The sequence below is a fragment of the Cherax quadricarinatus genome, chromosome 75 (assembly GCF_038502225.1).
Source record: "Cherax quadricarinatus isolate ZL_2023a chromosome 75, ASM3850222v1, whole genome shotgun sequence".
Lineage (NCBI taxonomy): Eukaryota > Metazoa > Arthropoda > Malacostraca > Decapoda > Parastacidae > Cherax > Cherax quadricarinatus.
The window spans coordinates 2,534,574-2,556,455 of record NC_091366.1 but is presented as its reverse complement, the minus strand read 5'-3'; the positions used below and the strand labels follow the sequence as shown (position 1 = coordinate 2,556,455).

Here is a 21,882-nt window from a genome sequence, read left to right as displayed (position 1 = left end):
CACTTTCACCATCGTTAACACAATCACTGCCTTTGCAGAGGCACCCAGATATGAAAGGTTAGATGTTACTCCAAAGAGCCAATATCCCAAACCCAAAGTGCAGGCATTGTATTTCCTACCTTCAGGACTCAAGTCCATGGCAGGGTGACCCAGAAACACTTTCACCATCAATCACAATTATAATATGTATATGCAAGTTTATAAATTAAACTCGCATATATTATAATAAAGTGAGTGGTGACAAGAGTGTTTCTTCTTTTTCAGGTTACTACATCTCGGTGCGAAACGGTCAATGTGCTAAAAAACACATGTTGATCATCCTAAACTAAAGTACCTTGAATAACGTTTTCTAGCAAGCTGAATTGGAGTATCTTTAGACTGAAGAAGTTCCGTCTCTGAGAATCCTGCAAGCAGGTTGAAGTTATAGAACCACGTTGATGATGCAGCCTTAAATACGTTACACCATATTAAGCCAAACTTTTCGTTTATGAGAAATTCCCAAGCATTTGGCTGGTAGGTCTCTGAAGGCTTATCTAATCCATATTTTCTACAGACCTGTATACAAAAATAAGAGATCAGTAAAATATATTAACAGAATAGGTGCATGTACATTAATTTTTTCAACTAATAATTTGATAATATCTGTGTAAGCTTGTCAGATCCCCATATTTTGCAAATGCCTCCAGGAAATTGTATGATCAATGCATTATATATTATTTAAAAAGAGAAACTATAATAGCTGCAAAAAAGAATACAGCTCCTCCTGTAGCCAAAGATACTGTCTGACTTTTTTGGGTTATCCCAGGTTCTCTACACACATGTTGCTATGTATGATAATTCTATATAACTGTATTTGTGTATACCTGAATAAACTTACCTACTTTCACAACATCTCAAAGGTGCAATATTTACTCAAGAAAAAAAGTGGTACTACTGTAGCTAGAGAAGTTGAAATAGAGCTAAACTGAACCTCATACAACATCCCAGTGAGACAATATCGATTATCAAAATCTGAAAAGAACGGTATCCCTATTTATTTTTCCCCTAAGCAAAGCAAATTAAATCATCTTAGTGTTGGGCCTTTAATGAAGGGCTCACATCCTGAAGGTTTCAGCACCCAATCAGGTCTCGTGAAATTACTGACAGTTTCTAGCCAACAAGGAAATGTTTAAGTCACCCTCAACTAACCTATCATAGAGCCCTAACTCCTTCCCAGGGAAACTCAGGAGTTAATACATGAAACAATGTAGTACTAGACTCGGAAGACGGTGCTTCCCAAGCTCTTTTAAGTAGGAATGATAACTGCATTCACTTTCAGTCATAAAAAATGAAACCTACAGTAAAAAATCATCAGAGTAGAAAGGTCTTAAAATGTTTCAGTCTAAAACACACTAGAAGCCCATCATTATTTTAATGCCCACATGATAATGGGTTAAGGGAGATGAAATTTTCTGGTGACAAAAATAGAAATTAGCAGCAAAATGCTGAGATCACTGTATGACTCCATCTTCAATGAATTATTAATCAGACTATAGACTGACAATGTCACTGAAATTTCACAAATGTCGCATTAAATCCTGATCGAATTAGTAATGGAAAACCCAAACTCACTTGACTTTGATGAAGCCAGTGGAAGCACATCCTTTAAAAAATAATGAATGACACATAAGCTGTTCTACATCATAAGGATTCATTGTACTGTATATATACCCTAGGATTATACTGTAATAAATTATTACAAAATAATAATCAACCAAATCTTTCAGTGGGCTGCAGAAAACAATGTGAAGTTCAACGATGAGAGGTTTCAATTACTCGGATGTGGTAGACATGAGGAAGTTAGATCTTCATCAGAGTACAAAGCAAATTCTGGCCACAGAATAGAGCGAAACGCCAACGTCAGGGACCTGGGAGTGATTATGTCGGAGGATCTCACCTTCAAGGACCATGACATTGTATCAATCGCATCTGCTAGAAGGGTGACAGGATGGATGGTGAGAACCTTCAAAACTAGGGAGGCCGGGCCCATGATGACACTCTTCAAGTCACTTGTTCTATCTGGGCTGGAATATTGCTGCACTCTGGCAGCACCTTTCGAGGCAGGTGAAATTGCCGACCTAGAAAATGTGCAGAGCGCTTTCACGGCGCGCATGGCGGAGATGGGGCACCTCAATTACTGGGAGCGCTTGAGGTTTCTAAACCTGTGTTCCCTGGAGCGCAGGAGGGAGAGATGCATGATTGTATACACCTGGAAAGTCCTAGAGGGACTGGTGCCGAACTTGCACACGGGAGTCACTCACTGCGAAAGCAAAAGACTTGGCAGACGATGCACCGTCCCCCCAATGAGGAGCAGGGGTGTCACTAGCACGTTAAGAGACCATACAATAAGTGTCAGGGGCCCGAGACTGTTCAACTGCCTCCCAGCACACATAAGGGGGATTACCAACAGACCCCTGGCAGTCTTCAAGCTGGCACTGGACAAGCACCTAAAGTCAGTTCCTGACCAGCCGGGCTGTGGCTCGTACGTTGGTTTGCGTGCAGCCAGCAGCAACAGCCTGGTTGATCAGGCTCTGATCCACCAGGAGGCCTGGTCACAGACCGGGCCGCGGGGGCGTTGACCCCCGGAACTCTCTCCAGGTAAACTCCAGGTAAACAATGAGTTAGCTAAGGTATTAATTTAAATAAGTTTGTAAAAAGTTGAATATAAGAACTGTTATAATTACAGGTGACAGCAAATCAAACTTAACGAGACAAAATTGTCAGTAAATCAGACAAAACTGACAGTAAATGAGACAAAATTGTCAGTAAATCAGACTGAATGAGACAAAAGTATCAGTAAATCAGGCTGATTGAGACAAAAAAAATAGCCTATATTAGAACATTTAAGCAAGCAATCTGCTGTGAAGAAATTAAAGCATTAAAGCATCGGAGGGATGCTTTAATGCTGGTGAAGTGCTCTTGATTCAAGGCATTTGAGCTACCCATCCTCCTTGCCCTAGTTGGATCAAGTCTGATTACCTCCCACTCTTCAAGTGTTGTACAACCTCTGTGGGCTCAATAAGTTTGACACTTCGTGTCCAAAATCGATTCTAACTCGCACATACGAAAGACACTTATAACAAAATTTCGGTCCGACTTAGACTATTAACTAGTTACTAATTAATGGCCCAAGTTGAACTGATAAATCGTCAGAAGTTTCTTTCCATGCACAAGTTATTTGTGCATTGTGCCTTATTTTTTCTAGATTCTAGATACAACAACCTTTTTTCTCACGTATTACTACTGCATTACATTCATGGGAAAGCACTAACCCACAGAGCTCATACATCGCTTGATGGAATGCGAGGCATTTAGGTTTGATCCAAGGGAAGGACAGCTCAAATTCCTTAGATCAAGAGCCTCTCATCAAGGCACCTCCTTAGAGGATTCCAGAGTTTTGTAAATGATATGAATCTAATGCAAAACGTACATAACTTATTATTTTAATCACAGAGAAGTGCTAAACTCATAGCAGCCATATAATAGCTGTGTAATGGGAACTTTTCAGGTTTGATTCAAATGGAGATGAAATCCAACTTCTTGGATCAAGAGCCCCTTACAGGCATCAAGAAACCACTTGGAGGGAGCCAAAGCTTATACGGCAGGTTAGGTTCCAGGCTACTGTAGGGCCCCGCCTGTATGGCAGGTTAGGCTCCGGGCTAATGTAGGGCCCTGCCCGTACAGCAGGTTAGGTTCCAGGCTACTATAGGGCCCTGCCTGTACAGCAGGTTAGGTTCCAGGCTACTGTAGGGCCCTGCCTGTACAGCAGGTTCAGTTCCAGGCTACTGTGGGGCCCTGCCTGTACATCAAGTTAGGTTCCAGGCTACTGTAGGGCCCTGCCTGTACAGCAGGTTAGGTTCCAGGCTACTGTAGGGCCTTGCCTGTACATCAGGTTAGGTTCCAGGCTACTGTAGGGCCCTGCCTGTACAGCAGGTTCAGTTCCAGGCTACTGTAGGGCCCTGCCTGTACAGCAGGTTCAGTTCCAGGCTACTGTGGGGCCCTGCCTGTACATCAAGTTAGGTTCCAGGCTAATGTAGAGTCCTGCCTGTACAGCAGGTTAGGTTCCAGGCTACTGTAGGGCCCTGCCTGTACATAAAGTTAGGTTCTAGGCTACGGTTGGGCCCCACTTATACAGCAGGTTAGGTTCCAGGCTACTGTAGGGCCCTGCCTGTACAGCAGGTTCAGTTCCAGGCTACTGTAGGGCCCTGCCTGTACATCAAGTTAGGTTCCAGGTTACTGTAGGGCCCCACTTATACAGCAGGTTAGATTCCAGGCTACTGTAGGGCCCCACTTATACAGCAGGTTAGATTCCAGGCTACTGCTGCAAAGCGAAAACCACTATAAAGTGAAACATAGCTTTTTTCACTTTCAAATGCATATAAAAGCCTGATAACATATTTACACTATCATATATTAAGTGAGCAATAAAGCTAGGACTAAATAATGCATATACAGTACACACATTACTTACCTTAAAATATTTTCATCCTTCGCTTAGAGTGGTGAATATATTTATTGTAAGAAGTCTGAATAAATAAAGAATGGCTATAACCAAAAACCACGGCATTAGTGAAGTGCTATAAAGCAGGGCCTGTCTGTATTTAGTATAAACATAATGGTCTCACCTCATGAACATGGTTGCGTCTATCAGCCAGACGATCCACCAGCTCCTGCGTCACAGTCCAAGAGTTTGGCAGAGTCACACTCTCCACCTAAAATTAAGTGGTTCAAAGTTATTAGGACATGCTAATAGCACACTACCAATTATTACCACAAGTATAACAAATCAGTAAACTTTTACTTGACAAGTAATTTTGAATATCACTGGAACAATCGACAGATAAATTATAATATCCATACCCACATACCCGGTAGCAAGTGGATTTTGAATTTAGGAAATGCTTAATTTTGCGTTTCGGCATTAATATCAAATTTACTGATCAGACTGGTATTTGAACCGTGAAATTTGCTTTTCATTTATTTGGCTGTGAACATATGGAATTTGGTAAAAAAAAAAGCAAGCTTGAAAATTAAAATAGCAAGTGCATCTCACACAAGTGCAACAATAGCTAATGATAGGTGATGGTTTATTTGTCAGGAAACATTACAGTGTTTCCTGCAAGAGGTCTTAATTAGATGACCCATTAACTGGTTAAGTATCCACTGACCTACCCCATGTAGGCTTTACACCCCATTTAAGTAACAAGATTCACTACGTAATAGTATGTCGTAAGATATATTATTACATATTTTATCTAAGGCTCTACATAATAGCGTGTCTTGAGATACATTATGTAGTTATCAAAGGATACCTTTATGAGTATCCCATATCTAGGATAACCTTAATGGCTTTCTAAAGTATAAGAATTTTAAGAAAAATTTTGAGCCACTCAAAAAAAATTTACAAAAAATTGTGATGCAGTTCATATATATCTAAATATTTTTTTTAAATATAATATGCCATAGGAAGCCACAAACCATTTTAAAATTTTTAAGTGGGTATATTAGTGTCCTAATGCATGTGGTATGATTAAATGCATCATTCCTACAGGTCATCAGCACATGCTTATTGTTCAGACAAAGCAAACACTGTCACATGCTCGGGTATTGGCTGGAGTAGGCCTGTCTGTCTTGACCTCCACTGCATCTTCACTCCTCCTTAGGAATTATGTACCTCACCTGCACCCTTGCAGCATAACCTGCTCCTCTGTGCAACTTGTGATTCTTCAGGTTGGCTACACGACACGCCTTGTCACACTCCTTCCAGCCACTATACCTCTGATCATAGTTACGCCTCTGAATTTGGGATTGAACAAAATTTCTCCTGTGTGCAGCGAACTCCTGTCGATTTCTCCCATTCCTTGTTATGTTAGTATGTTTTAATGGCCTATCTCCAACTTCTATGTCACTTCTTTTTTTGAGCAGAAGACGAAACTGGCAGGCATGGTCACAAGGAACTTTAGTGGTTGGAGCATCTACCTGTATCGTTGTGATATTAACAGTAGTATTGAAGGTGGCCACATTAACTTCAGACCCTGAAGACGCAACTGTGACAGGCTCGAAATGATGCCCTATGGTGAGAAGCTCCTGTAAAATAGCAAGAATTTCGACAAAATAATTTATTATACTCATTGGAAATGTATGTGCAAGCTATGTTTATTCTGTATATCCAATAAAAAAAACAATTATTATTATCTAATTAAGTATATTAATGCAAGGTTACACATGTTCCTCTTAAAACAATACAAATTTGAATTAAAAAATCTTATAATGTCATCTGGCCTCAGTTGATTTCAAAGCCCAGCCTTATCTAATTGTATTACCATTTCCTGGGATGCAACCCACATCCTCTAAACACCCAGGTATGGTACTTTTTTTTATATTGTTAGGTGAACAGGGAAAAGCAGATGTAGCGAGAATTACCCAGAAAACTGAACTCGAATTCCTTAGGTTGAGCCCAGTGCTCTACTGTTGAACTTCATGTTGGTGTGTTTTTTTTTTTCGGGGGGGGGGGGGGGAAGGTTAATTTTAATATGTACATTTCCCTATTGGTTAGGCAAGAACAAAATTCATACTCCTTCCATTCAGGCGTTGTGTTTATCCTAATGTGCTAGACAAAACCAGTAATTTTCCATATTTAGTAAAAGATTATTATATTCACAGAAGCACTAAATCCATATGGGTTATACATGTGGATTATATTCATAGAAAAGTGTTAAACCCATAATGGACATGCAGTGTCTGGGAACAAAAGGGTAGGGGCATCAATCTTTTTTTTTTTCCTTTATCAGAATTGGATTTATCAGACTTGAGCCAAATCCATACCTGACTAGCACCTGAACATACTTCTGGAATGAAATAATATCGTAAACCGGGGGTCCACTGTACTTTATTAGCATTTTTACTTTAACAGTATTAATAACGACATCGTCACCAGACACGTCAAGTCTGGCGGAGACAGGAAAAAGACAAGATCAGCGTCTCGTAGTAACCATGTACGTATGTAGGATTCTAGATCATCCTGTGATGAACTGTCTCAACCTGACAGCCAGTGGAGATTAATGTAAAGAGGTGACTGCTGAAGAGTTTGCTGCCAACGGTAACCTTGGGGAGATTAAGTGACTACTTTGTAGGATAAGCAAGATCTCATAGTAACCATCTACCTAGAATTAAGATCTCATAGTAGCCATCTACCTAGAATTATTAAGATCTCATAGTAACCATCTACCTAGAATTAAGATCTCATAGTAGCCATCTACCTAGAATTATTAAGATCTCATAGTAACCATCTACCTAGAATTAAGATCTCATAGTAGCCATCTACCTAGAATTATTAAGATCTCATAGTAACCATCTACCTAGAATTAAGATCTCATAGTAACCATCTACCTAGAATTATTAAGATCTCATAGTAACCATCTACCTAGAATTAAGATCTCATAGTAACCATCTACCTAGAAGTCTAGATCTGAAGAGTTGTCTCAACCTGACAGTGGAAATTAATGTAAAAGGGACGGATGGTCAGATCTCTTCACCTGTGGGGTGGATGTAAGATTAGTCAGAAAACATGACAAGTGTCATATAATGACCCACAAGTTATGATGATAATCCACCATTGGAGGTTTTGGTCATCTAACCAAGACCTTCCACCGGCTTACCCCTCCACCACTTTAAAAAATTAGGGTTATAGTTAACAGGGTGACTGCTGCTGCCAATGATAGTAGGATAAGCAGCAGCTAGTAACTGTGACTTATTTAGTGATTTGTCGGGTTAAAAATATCTTAGTGGGAGGCAGTGTTGTGAAGTATTATCAAGACAACTCTTGATTTGTAGTTACTTGTGATATACTTTGGTATGAACCTTGATAACTGATACTAACGTTTCAGTCTTGGGACCTTGATTATTTAACACATTAAAATGACAGTGTGTGTGTGTGTGTGTGTGTGTGTGTGTGTGTGTGTACTCACCTATTTATGGTTGCAGGGGTCGAGTCATAGCTCCTGGCCCCGCCTCTTCGCTGATCGCTACTGGATCCTCTCTCTCTCTGCTTCCTGAGCTTTGTCATACCTCTTCTTAAAACTATGTATGGTTCCTGCCTCCACTACTTCACTTGCTAGGCTATTCCACTTCCTGACGACTCTATGACTGAAGAAATACTTCCTAACGTCCCTGTGACTCGTCTGAGTCTTCAGCTTCCAGTTGTGACCCCTTGTCCCTGTGTCCCCTCTCTGGAACATCCTATCTCTGTCCACCTTGTCTATTCCCCGCAGTATCTTGTATGTCGTTATCATGTCTCCCCTGACCCTTCTGTCCTCCAGTGTCATCAGTCCGATCTCCCTCAACCTTTCCTTGTACGACATTCCCCTGAGCTCTGGGACTAGCCTTGTTGCAAACCTTTGTACTTTCTCTAACTTCTTGACGTGCTTGACCAGGTGTGGGTTCCAGACTGGTGCTGCATACTCCAGTATGGGCCTAACATACACAGTGTACAGTGTCTTGAACGATTCCTTATTAAGGTATCGGAACGCTATTCTCAGGTTTGCCAGGCGCCCGTATGCTGCAGCAGTTATTTGGTTGATGTGTGCCTCCGGTGATGTGCTCGGTGTTATGGTCACCCCAAGGTCTTTCTCCCTGAGTGAGGTCTGTAGTCTTTGTCCACCTAGCCTATACTCTGTCTGCGGTCTTCTTTGCCCATCCCCAATCTTCATGACTTTGCATTTGGCTGGATTGAATTCGAGAAGCCAGTTACTGGACCACATGTCCAGCCTGTCCAGGTCTCTTTACAGTCCTGCCTCATCCTCGTCCGATTTAATTCTTCTCATCAACTTCACGTCATCTGCGAACAGGGACACTTCAGAGTCTATTCCTTCCATCATGTCATTCACATATATCAAAAATAGCACTGGTCCTAGAACTGACCCCTGTGGGACCCCACTCATAACAGGCGCCCACTGTGATACCTCTTCATGCACCATGACTCGTTGCTGCCTCCCTGTCAGGTATTCCCTTATCCATTGCAGTGCCCTCCCTTTTACATGCACCTGATCCTCCAGCTTCTGCACTTGTGGGGAACTGTGTCAAAGGCCTTCCTGCAGTCTAGGAAAAAGCAATCTACCCACCCCTCTCTCTCGTGTCTTACTTCTGTTACCTTGTCATAAAACTCCAGGAGGTTTGTGATACAAGATTTGCCTTCCATGAACCCATGCTGGTTTTCATTTATAATCTTGTTCCTTTCCAGGTGTTCGACCACTCTCCTCCTGATAATCTTCTCCATGACTTTGCACACAATACATGTCAGAGAGACAGGTCTGTAGTTTAGTGCCTCGTTTCTGTTTCCTTTCTTAAATATGGGGACTACATTAGCTGTCTTCCATTTCTCAGGTAGTTGCCCAGTTTCAAGGGATGTGTTGAAGATTGTGGTTAGAGGCATGCACAGCATCTCTGCTCCTTCTCTAAGGACCCATGGGGAGATGTTGTCCGGTCCCATCGCCTTTGAGGTGTCAAGGTCACTTAAGAGCTTCTTCACCTCCTCCTCAGTTGTTCGTATGTCATCCAACACTTGTTGGTATATTCCCTCTTGATGTTCCCTTCTGTGCTGTCTTCCCACAGCCCTTCCTGTCACTACTGTAAAAACTTCCTTAAATCTCCTGTTCAGCTCCTCACATACCTCCTGATCATTTCTTGTGAGTTCTCCACCTTCTGTCCTTAATCTGATCACCTGGTCTGACTGTTGTCTTCCTCCTGATGTGGCTATACAACAGTTTCGGGTCAGTCTTGATTCTTGATGCTATGTCATTTTCATACTGTTGCTGGGCCTCCCTCCTTACCTGTGCATACTCATTCCTGGCTCTGCGACTGATCTCCCTATTTTCGTGTGTTCTCTGCCTTCTGTACTTTTTCCATTCTCTATTGCACTTTGTTTTTGCCTCCTTACACCGTCGGGTAAACCAGGGGCTCGTTCTGGTCTTCCCGTTGTTACTGTTGCCCTTGGGAATAAACCTTTCCACTGCCTCCTTGCATTTTGTTGTTACGTATTCCATCATTTCATGTACAGTGGACCCCCGCATAACGATGGCATCGCATAGCGATTTTTCCGCATAACGATTACTTTTATCGCAAAATTTTTGCCCCGCATACCGATTAAAAACCCGCATACCGATTTTCGTCCGAGACGCGTCCAATGTGCCCTCACATGTGCCGGCCGTCCCATTGTTTACCAGCCAGCCTCCGCGGTAACATCCAAGCATACACTCGGAATATTTCGTATTATTACAGTGTTTTCGGTGGTGTTTCTGGAAAATAAGTGACCATGGGCCCCAAGAAAGCTTCTAGTGCCAACCCTGTGGTAAAAAGGGTGAGAATTAGTATGGAAATTAAGAAAGATTTTGAAGGGTTTGGGGCTAACCCTGAGAAGCCTATGCCAGTTGTGGAATCCATTGTGCCTACTTCAAAGATTAAGGAAATGTGTGCAGAGTGGTTTGAACTGCAAACCTTTATAGATGAAAATCACCCTGACACAGCTGTTGCAAGCCGTGCTTGTGACTATTTCAATGACAATGTTATGGCCCATTTTAGGAAAGTCTTGAAGAAACGGGAGGTACAGAGCTCTATGGACAGATTTGTTGTGCGACAGAGGTCCAGTGACTCTGAAGCTGGTCCTAGTGGCATTAAAAGAAGAAGGGAAGTAACCCCAGAAAAGGACTTGCTACCTCAAGTCCTAATGGAAGGGGATTCCCCTTCTAAACAGTAAGAAGATAATGCTCTCCCCTCCTCCCATCCCATCAATCATCACCAGATCTTCAATAAAAGTAAGTGTCATGTAATTGTGCATGCCTTTTTCAGTTTGTGTGTATTAAAATTAACATTTCATGTGGTAAAAAAAAATTTTTTTCATACTTTTGGGCGTCTTGCACGGATTAATTTTATTTCCATTATTTCTTATGGGGAAAATTAATTCGCATAACGATTATTTCGCATAACGATGAGCCCTCTTGCACGGATTAAAATCGTTAACCGGGGGTCCACTGTACTTGCTTTCCTGCCAGTTCTCTGTCCCACTGGACCTCCTGCAGGAAGTTCAACCCTTTGTAGTCCCCTCTTTTATAGTCAGGCTTTTCCCATTCAACTCCTGTTATTCTCTCCACTTGCAGCTCTATGTATTCAAAGCACAGAACCACGTGGTCGCTAGCTCCTAGGGGACTCTCATACTTGATGTCCTCAATGTCTGAGCTGCCCAGGGTGAACATAAGGTCCAATCTTGCTGGTTCATCCTCCCCTCTCACTCTGGTAGTGTCCTTAACATGTTGGTGCATGAGGTTTTCCAGCACCACGTTCAACATCCTGGCTCTCCATGTTTTGGGACCCCCATGTGGCTCCAGGTTTTCCCAGTCAATCTCCCTGTGGTTGAAATCCCCCATAACCAGCAACTTTGCTCTGCTGGAGTGAGCTCTTCTTGCCACCTCAGCAAGTGTGTCCACCATTGCTCTGTTGCTCTCTTCATATTCCTCTCTTGGCCTCCTGCAGTTCTGTGGTGGATTATACATCACTGCAATGACCACTTTGTGTTCCCCAGACTGAAGTGTACCTGCTATGTAGTCTCTGTGTGTGTGTGTGTGGGTATATATATATATATATATATATATATATATATATATATATATATATATATATATATATATATATATATATATATATATATATACATGAGGAGAGTGAGGTGTGATATATGGTGATCTGAAAGATACCATATCTGTGGGTTAAGAGATATCTAGCACGAGTTATTATTATCATAATCAAGGGGGAAGCGCTAAACCCGGAGGATTATACAGCGCCTGGGGGGGTGGATGTGGAAGGCATTCAGGCTTAATTCGGGGAACTGGAGCAGAGATCCAATTCCCTAAATCAAGAGCCCCTCACCAACATCAAGGAACCTTCCTTGAGGGGTCTAGCATGAGTTAAATAATCAGTTAACGAGGAGTTAGCTAACAAGTGTCATTGAGACAAGGCACACGGGGCCTCTAAATCACTGATCTCTGCTGTGACATACATCTAGCATTACCTGCTCTGTTTTGCTTCACTACAGTAAAGAATAATCTTCTAATCAGTCCCCCCCACATGACTAAATTTAACAGCAATTGATTAGAATATAACTACCTTGACATTATATTCTTTAAGACATCACAATTCACATGACCCTCCAAAAGGTAATATCCCCAACCCCCTCCTTCAATGGAGACTATTTCCCACGTGTGAATAAATGATTTGGAAAAAGACATGCTAACGAAAAAAACGAAAATGTGTCCAGAATAGTGATACCGAAATGTTACTTAAGTGTGTCATTTATCATGGAAATTATCTTGGTCATAATCTAACATTACGACGCCAATCCTTCCCTCACCTCTGTCTAATAGGCTTATTTCTGCATTGTAATAATGTTGGTAGAATTACCGACAATATCTTAGGTAAAAGGTCAAGCCGTAACAAAGGATACATGTCCATTACTTGCATATGTGTCCTTTTACCCAACAGGGTTACATATGCCTGCCTGCTGGATGCTCAAGCCCCTACCACTTAAAACCTTCTTCACCCCTTCCCTCCAACACCTTCTGTACCACTACATTTACATTAAATACGTACCTGAGCTGTTATCCTGGCCACTCTTGAATTAGGTTTATAGATTCCATCGTCCCAGCTACCCACATGGACTCCCACAAGATTATAAACGATAATGCATATGCTTAACATAGCAAGCAATATTAAAGACCTTAATCTGCCTCTTAACCTCATCTTGCTTCATTGTTCATGGAGATGCATTCTGATGGTTTCTCTCACTGGTGCAAATTTCTGAAAAAACAGAAATATCATTACAGCAAGACTATTATCTGTAGAGAAAAGAACGTCATTTTAAGTGCAAAATATTGTCTGGTCACTAGTGTGTAGTTTCATATCTGCATAAATAACTTATTTATATCTGGTTACAATCGTAATATGTAAATAGTTAAAACATTTAGTGGTAAAGAGATATCAAAAATTTGAGGGCCCGTCCCTGGACTCATTATGTACCTCTCTAGTTTTTTTATTACCCCCCCAGGACGGATATGGGGTGCATTATAATAATATTAAACAAAGAAAATAATATAGCAATGTTCTGGTACAAGTCTTCATTTCTCGAACTGTCTGGACTAAATATGGGAAAAGGTAAACGAGTAGGTTGAAGGTGGTACTGATGGAAGGAAATCAAGGGCCCCCTAATGGGAATGTCATTTGGTCTGACTTTTTGGGTTATTTTAGGTAATTTACACTATGTGTAATTGTACTTGTGTGTATCTGTACCTAAACATATTTTCAGGATAGCCCAGGTTAACTATAACACCCATTGCCTGCACCACTGAGTGAAGTTTTGAGGCAGGATCCACACATAGCTTTCAGAAGAGGTACGATAAAGTTCTTGGAGCAGGGAGTGTGGGGATCTAGCAGCGACCAGGCGGGGCCAGGGCCTATGACCTGACCCCTGCAACTACAAAAAAGGCGAATACCCACTGACTAACTAACCACCACAACCAAACCATCCACTAACCCCACCCTGGCCGCTTTTACCCCACCGCACCACCATCCCCACCTCACCACCATCCCCACCACACCACCATCCCCACCACCATCCCCACAGCACCACCATCCCCACCTCACCACCATCCCCACCACACAACCATCCCCACCACCACCATCCCCACCACACCACCATCCCCACCGCACCACCATCCCCACAGCACCACCATCCCCACCGCACCACCATCCCCACCACACCATCCCCATCCCCACCATCCCCACCATCCCCACCGCACCACCATCAACACAGCACCACCATCCCCCCCGCACCAACATCCCCACCTCACCACCATCCCCACCTCACCACCATCCCCACCACACCACCATCCCCACCACCATCCCCACCGCACCACCATCCCCACCGCACCACCATCCCCACCGCACCACCATCCCCACCGCACCACCATCCCCACCGCACCACCATCCCCACCCCACCACCATACCCACCACCATCCCCACCGCACCACCATCCCCACCGCACCACCATCCCCACCGCACCACCATCCCCACCGCACCACCATCCCCACCACCAACCCCACCGCACCACCATCCCCACCGCACCACCATCCCCACCACCATCCCCACCGCACCACCATCCCCACCGCACCACCATCCCCACCGCACCACCATCCCCACCGCACCACCAACCCCACCCCACCACCCACCCCACCGCACCACCATCCCCACCAACCCCACCGCACCACCAACCCCACCACACCACCATCCCCACCGCACCACCATCCCCACCGCACCACCATCCCCACCGCACCACCATCCCCACCGCACCACCATCCCCACCGCACCACCATCCCCACCGCACCACCATCCCCACCACCCTCCCCACCACCATCCCCACCACCATCCACACCACTATCCACACCACCATCCCCACCACACCACCATCCACACCACCATCCCCACCACCCTCCCCACCACCCTCCCCACCACCATCACCACCACCATTCCCACCACACCACCATTCCCACCACACCACCATTCCCACCACACCACCATTCCCACCACACCACCACCATTCCCACCACACCACCATTCCCACCACACCACCATTCCCACCACACCACCATTCCCACCACACCACCCTGCCCACCACCCTCCCCACCACCCTCCCCACCACCATCCCCACCACCCTCCCCACCACCCTCCACACCACCATTCCCACCACACCACCATTCCCACCACCCTCCCCACCACCCTCCCCACCACCCTCCCCACCACCACCACCACCACCACCACCATCACCACCACCACCATCACAACCACCACCACCAGCACCATCACCACCACCATCCCCACCACCAACCCATAATAAAATACTATTTCAACCCATTTCCCCTCAAGGAAGGTTCCTTGATGTTGGTGAGGGGCTCTTGATTTAGGGAATTGGATCTGTGCTCCAGTTCCCCGAATTAAGCCTGAATGCCTTCCACATCCTTCCCCCCAGGCGCTGTATAATCCTCCGGGTTTAGCGCTTCCCCTTGATAATAAGGAAGAACGTGTATACAGTGCCACAAATGGAGAACGCTAAACCCGCAAGTCATGCGGCTCCTGGGGAATGGGAATCAATCAAGTACGATCCAAGGGGAAGATAGACCCAATTTCTTGGATCACGAGAGCTTTACCAGCATCAGAGTACATTCCTCCTCTAGAGGACTCCCCTGCCAGGGGTTCAAGAGCTTTACCAGCATCAGAGTACATCCCTCCTCTAGAGGACTCCCCTGCCAGGGGTTCAAGAGCTTTATCAGCATCAGAGTACATTCCTCCTCTAGAGGACTCCCCTGCCAGGGGTTCAAGAGCTTTACCAGCATCAGAGTACATTCCTCCTCTAAGAGGACTCCCCTGCCAGGGGTTCAAGAGCTTTACCAGCATCAGAGTACATCCCTCCTCTAGAGGACTCCCCTGCCAGGGGTTCAAGAGCTTTACCAGCATCAGAGTACATCCCTCCTCTAGAGGACTCCCCTGCCAGGGGTTCAAGAGCTTTACCAGCATCAGAGTACATCCCTCCTCTAGAGGACTCCCCTGCCAGGGGTTCAAGAGCTTTACCAGTATCAGAGTACATCCCTCCTCTAGAGGACTCCCCTGCCAGGGGTTCAAGAGCTTTACCAGCGTCAGAGTACATCCCTCCTCTAGAGGACTCCCCTGCCAGGGGTTCAAGAGCTTTACCAGCATCAGAGTACATCCCTCCTCTAGAGGACTCCCCTGCCAGGGGTTCAAGAGCTTTACCAGCATCAGAGTACATCCCTCCTCTAGAGGACTCCCCTGCCAGGGGTTCAAGAGCTTTACCAGCATCAGAGTACATCCCTCCTCTAGAGGACTCCCCTGCCAGGGGTTCAAGAGCTTTACCAGCGTCAGAGTACATCCCTCCTCTAGAGGACTCCCCTGCCAGGGGTTCAAGAGCTTTACCAGCATCAGAGTACATCCCTCCTCTAGAGGACTCCCCTGCCAGGGGTTCAAGAGCTTTACCAGCATCAGAGTACATCCCTCCTCTAGAGGACTCCCCTGCCAGGGGTTCAAGAGCTTTACCAGCATCAGAGTACATCCCTCCTCTAGAGGACTCCCCTGCCAGGGGTTCAAGAGCTTTACCAGCATCAGAGTACATCCCTCCTCTAGAGGACTCCCCTGCCAGGGGTTCAAGAGCTTTATCAGCATCAGAGTACATCCCTCCTCTAGAGGACTCCCCTGCCAGGGGTTCAAGAGCTTTACCAGCATCAGAGTACATCCCTCCTCTAGAGGACTCCCCTGCCAGGGGTTCAAGAGCTTTACCAGCATCAGAGTACATCCCTCCTCTAGAGGACTCCCCTGCCAGGGGTTCAAGAGCTTTACCAGCATCAGAGTACATCCCTCCTCTAGAGGACTCCCCTGCCAGGGGTTCAAGAGCTTTACCAGCCTCAGAGTACATCCCTCCTCTAGAGGACTCCCCTGCCAGGGGTTCAAGAGCTTTACCAGCATCAGAGTACATCCCTCCTCTAGAGGACTCCCCTGCCAGGGGTTCAAGAGCTTTACCAGCATCAGAGTACATCCCTCCTCTAGAGGACTCCCCTGCCAGGGGTTCAAGAGCTTTACCAGCATCAGAGTACATCCCTCCTCTAGAGGACTCCCCTGCCAGGGGTTCAAGAGCTTTACCAGCATCAGAGTACATCCCTCCTCTAGAGGACTCCCCTGCCAGGGGTTCAAGAGCTTTATCAGCATCAGAGTACATCCCTCCTCTAGAGGACTCCCCTGCCAGGGGTTCAAGAGCTTTACCAGCATCAGAGTACATCCCTCCTCTAGAGGACTCCCCTGCCAGGGGTTCAAGAGCTTTACCAGCATCAGAGTACATCCCTCCTCTAGAGGACTCCCCTGCCAGGGGTTCAAGAGCTTTACCAGCATCAGAGTACATCCCTCCTCTAGAGGACTCCCCTGCCAGGGGTTCAAGAGCTTTACCAGCATCAGAGTACATCCCTCCTCTAGAGGACTACCCTGCCAGGGGTTCAAGAGCTTTACCAGCATCAGAGTACATCCCTCCTCTAGAGGACTCCCCTGCCAGGGGTTCAAGAGCTTTACCAGCATCAGAGTACATCCCTCCTCTAGAGGACTCCCCTGCCAGGGGTTCAAGAGCTTTACCAGCATCAGAGTACATCCCTCCTCTAGAGGACTCCCCTGCCAGGGGTTCAAGAGCTTTACCAGCATCAGAGTACATCCCTCCTCTAGAGGACTCCCCTGCCAGGGGTTCAAGAGCTTTACCAGCATCAGAGTACATCCCTCCTCTAGAGGACTCCCCTGCCAGGGGTTCAAGAGCTTTACCAGCATCAGAGTACATCCCTCCTCTAGAGGACTCCCCTGCCAGGGGTTCAAGAGCTTTACCAGCATCAGAGTACATCCCTCCTCTAGAGGACTCCCCTGCCAGGGGTTCAAGAGCTTTACCAGCATCAGAGTACATCCCTCCTCTAGAGGACTACCCTGCCAGGGGTTCAAGAGCTTTACCAGCATCAGAGTACATCCCTCCTCTAGAGGACTCCCCTGCCAGGGGTTCAAGAGCTTTACCAGCATCAGAGTACATCCCTCCTCTAGAGGACTCCCCTGCCAGGGGTTCAAGAGCTTTACCAGCATCAGAGTACATCCCTCCTCTAGAGGACTCCCCTGCCAGGGGTTCAAGAGCATTACCAGCATCAGAGTACATCCCTCCTCTAGAGGACTCCCCTGCCAGGGGTTCAAGAGCATTACCAGCATCAGAGTACATCCCTCCTCTAGAGGACTCCCCTGCCAGGGGTTCAAGAGCATTACCAGCATCAGAGTACATCCCTCCTCTAGAGGACTCCCCTGCCAGGGGTTCAAGAGCATTACCAGCATCAGAGTACATCCCTCCTCTAGAGGACTCCCCTGCCAGGGGTTCAAGAGCTTTACCAGCATCAGAGTACATCCCTCCTCTAGAGGACTCCCCTGCCAGGGGTTCAAGATCATTACCAGCATCAGAGTACATCCCTCCTCTAGAGGACTCCCCTGCCAGGGGTTCAAGAGCATTACCAGCATCAGAGTACATCCCTCCTCTAGAGGACTCCCCTGCCAGGGGTTCAAGAGCTTTACCAGCATCAGAGTACATCCCTCCTCTAGAGGACTCCCCTGCCAGGGGTTCAAGAGCATTACCAGCATCAGAGTACATCCCTCCTCTAGAGGACTCCCCTGCCAGGGGTTCAAGAGCTTTACCAGCATCAGAGTACATCCCTCCTCTAGAGGACTCCCCTGCCAGGGGTTCAAGAGCTTTACCAGCATCAGAGTACATCCCTCCTCTAGAGGACTCCCCTGCCAGGGGTTCAAGAGCTTTACCAGCATCAGAGTACATCCCTCCTCTAGAGGACTCCCCTGCCAGGGGTTCAAGAGCTTTACCAGCATCAGAGTACATCCCTCCTCTAGAGAGGACTCCCCTGCCAGGGGTTCAAGAGCTTTACCAGCATCAGAGTACATTCCTCCTCTAGAGAGGACTCCCCTGCCAGGGGTTCAAGAGCTTTACCAGCATCAGAGTACATCCCTCCTCTAGAGGACTCCCCTGCCAGGGGTTCAAGACTCGCTCGTTCAATTTAATTTCTCTCAAAGAGGACCAAGAGAATAAAGGTATCAAGACTGTATGGAGGCAAAAACAAATGCAGTATAATGTGATCCTTTATTGACAACGTTTCGCCCACACAGTGGGTTTTACCAAGTCATTTGTCTCTCCCATCGTGTCGGTATTTTATACCTCTTATCTCCACTGTATGGAGACTATAAACTGTCTCACACAATGTTAACACTTTAATCAAACCATTCCACGGGTGGGACTTGAACCCGCGGTCAGAGTCAAAACTCCAGACCGTCGTGTTAGCCACAGTGGTGGCCTATGCTAACCTTCCTATGGTGTAGAAATACACCTAGTTGGATGAATCTTATTGTGGCTAGCTGGTCTAGTGGCTAAGGCGACGGTCTGGAGTTTTGAGACACTCTGACCGCGGGTTCTATCCCCACCCGTTCTGCCTTATTTAACACATTACTGCTATATTTACGTAGTAGAAGGACACAAGTGCGACTACTGCGACATTTTTATCGTGGCAACGTTTCCATTTTATTGGTTGCACCTGTGTTCTTTTACGGGTGTTTACCCGTGTGTGTGTTTTTTTACAGGTGTCCCGTAGCTGGGTCGCTAGCACAATCAGCTCACACACTGAGGTCCGGAGTTCGAATCCCCGGTACGGCTGGAAAACATTAAGGACGTGTTTCCATAAGACACCTGCTGTCCATGTTCACCCATCAGTATAAAATAGGTACCTGGGTGTTAGTGGACTGGTGTGGGTCGCATCCTGGGTGTTAGTGGACTGGTGTGGGTCGCATCCTGGGTGTTAGTGGACTGGTGTGGGTCGCATCCTGGGTGTTAGTGGACTGGTGTGGGTCGCATCCTGGGTGTTAGTGGACTGGTGTGGGTCGCATCCTGGGTGTTAGTGGACTGGTGTGGGTCGCATCCTGGGACAAAACTGACCTAATTTGCGGGAAATGTTCAGCATAACGAGTGACTTTCTATATAGTAGTATGTCACTGATGTCAGCTATGGTCTGTATACCTTGTAGAAATATGTTACGTCGGTTTACGTGCGGCCAACAGTAACAGTTTGGTTGATCAGACCCTGATCCACCATGAGGCCTGGTCACAGACCGGCCGCGGGGGCGTTGACCCCCGAAACCATCTCCAGGTACGAATTACTCTTCAAGGACAGAGGTGCCCTTTTTTCCCCCCCCCCCCAAAAAAAAAAAATAATGGAGGTACCATTTTTTTATTATCTAGATACCGTTAGGACAGAAGTCTTGAGCCGTATGTCCCTTGACAGGTAATGGCGGAAACCGCTGGAGATAATGGCGTATACTGTAGTAATGACTCTTGGCTTGTGGTTCAGAATGAACGAGGCAATCTAGTTTCAAGATTACTTAAAAATAGTTTCAAAACTGACGAGACACTTGTGAAACATTTGGGTATCTATTCTGGAAAGGTTTCGTCAGCCAGTGTCTTCTTCAGTTAAGTGCAGAAAAGGGTGGAAGATAGGACTTCGAGGTGATCAGTCCCTCAGGTTTGAGTCGATGTGGTCAGTCCATCACTCGTCAAGACTGTACTGAACACATCGACTAATGTCTGAGGGACTGACTACCCCAAACTCATCCTCTTATTCCACCTTCTTCTTCACTGGACTGAAGAAGTCACCGTGTGGCGAAACGTTTCCAGAATAAAGGTACCCAAATGCTGAAAAACTCATTTATCAACGTATCGGTTCTGCAAATCATTTAAACCCATTTGCTACAGCGTATGTGGATTTTGAGCTCTAAATTTTAATGGGCGAGAGGAGTGCGTGGGAGGACAGTAACTCTAGCAAGTCCTGAGTGCACCCAGCTGTCTGCCACATAGTGGATGTAATTCAATATAAAGGACATCTAAAATACCCCAAAGACAGTGGCTTTTAAGAAATGTCACGGGATAAACACAGTTATTTACCTAAGAGGGGCTCTGGTGGCCTGGTGGTTAACGCTCTCACTTCACACGGTGAGGGCCTGGGTTCGATTCCCAGCCAGAGTAGAAACATTGGACGTGTTTCTTTCCACCTGTTGTCTATGTTCCCCATCAGTAAAATGGGTACCTGGGTGTTAGTCGACTGGTGTGGGTCGCATCCTGGGACACTGACCTAAGGAGGCCTGGTCACAGACCGGGCCGCGGGGGCGTTGACCCCCGGAACTCTCTCCAGGTAAACTCCAGGTAAGATACCCAAATATAACTTCACTTAGCTGTGGCTCGTACGTTGGTTTGCGTGCAGCCAGCAGTAACAGCCTGGTTGATTAGGCTCTGATCCACCAGGAGGCCTGGTCACAGACCGGGCCGCGGGGGCGTTGACCCCCGGAACTCACTCCAGGTAATCTATCCCAATGTAACTACCTATAAGATAAGATAAGATTTCGTTCGGATTTTTAACCCCGGAGGGTTAGCCACCCAGGATAACCCAAGAAAGTCAGTGGGTCATCCAGGACTGTCTAACTTATTTCCATTGGGGTCCTTAATCTTGTCCCCCAGGATGCGACCCACACCAGTCGACTAACACCCAGGTACCTATTTGCTGCTAGGTGAACAGGACAACAGGTGTAAGGAAACGTGTCGAAATGTTTCCACCCGCCGGGAATCGAACCCGGGCCCTCCGTGTGTGAAGCGGGAGTTTTAGCCACCAGACCACCGGGCCACTATATAGTACTAGCTATTTAACGAGCCCTGGATCCAAGAAATTGGAGTTATCCTCCCCCTAAATCAAGGTTAATTACCTCAAATTTCCCAGGTCCCAACTACTGTATAACTTGTAGGATTAAATTAAAAGTTCCCACAACGGCCAGCAGTAGCAGCCTGGTTGATCAGACTCTCATTCACCATGAGGCCTGGTCTCAGACCGAGCCGCGGGGGCACTGACCCCCCGAAACTATCTCCAAATAAACTCCAGGTAAAGAATACTAATAATCTAAGTAACTTATCCTAACCTTTAATTTATACATAAGTTTAAATATTTAACGAGTATATACCGATGGAAATTGATTTATTCTGTGACTTTTTTCCTGTCACCAGTGGGCGTACGACTGGTTATATATAACTAAAAAATATCGTAGTGGAAACGAGGAAGGCGCCTAGATAAGTATGATAGTTGAACTGAAGGTTATTTGGTTATATTCAGCCTCCTAGCTGACAGACATATTA

The 21,882-nt window shown here is 46.1% G+C and overlaps 1 protein-coding gene across 7 annotated transcripts in view; it reads right to left on the bottom strand.

Annotated features, from left to right (window-relative positions):
- LOC128691820 (carbohydrate sulfotransferase 11-like) overlaps positions 1 to 21,882 on the bottom strand; it is a 149,145-nt gene that overhangs the window by 42,502 nt on the left and 84,761 nt on the right. For 6 of the 7 annotated variants that reach the window (XM_070100913.1, XM_053780732.2, XM_070100916.1 and 3 more), the window contains exons 2-5: positions 12,676 to 12,882; positions 5,719 to 6,126; positions 4,665 to 4,751; positions 335 to 555 (exon numbers count right to left, since the gene is read on the bottom strand). In XM_070100913.1, the coding sequence (XP_069957014.1) occupies positions 335 to 555; positions 4,665 to 4,751; positions 5,719 to 6,126; positions 12,676 to 12,825 (866 nt within the window). In that variant the 5' untranslated portion in view covers positions 12,826 to 12,882. The remainder of the gene's footprint in view (positions 1 to 334; positions 556 to 4,664; positions 4,752 to 5,718; positions 6,127 to 12,675; positions 12,883 to 21,882) is intronic. The other variant, XM_070100918.1, reaches the window with a different exon arrangement.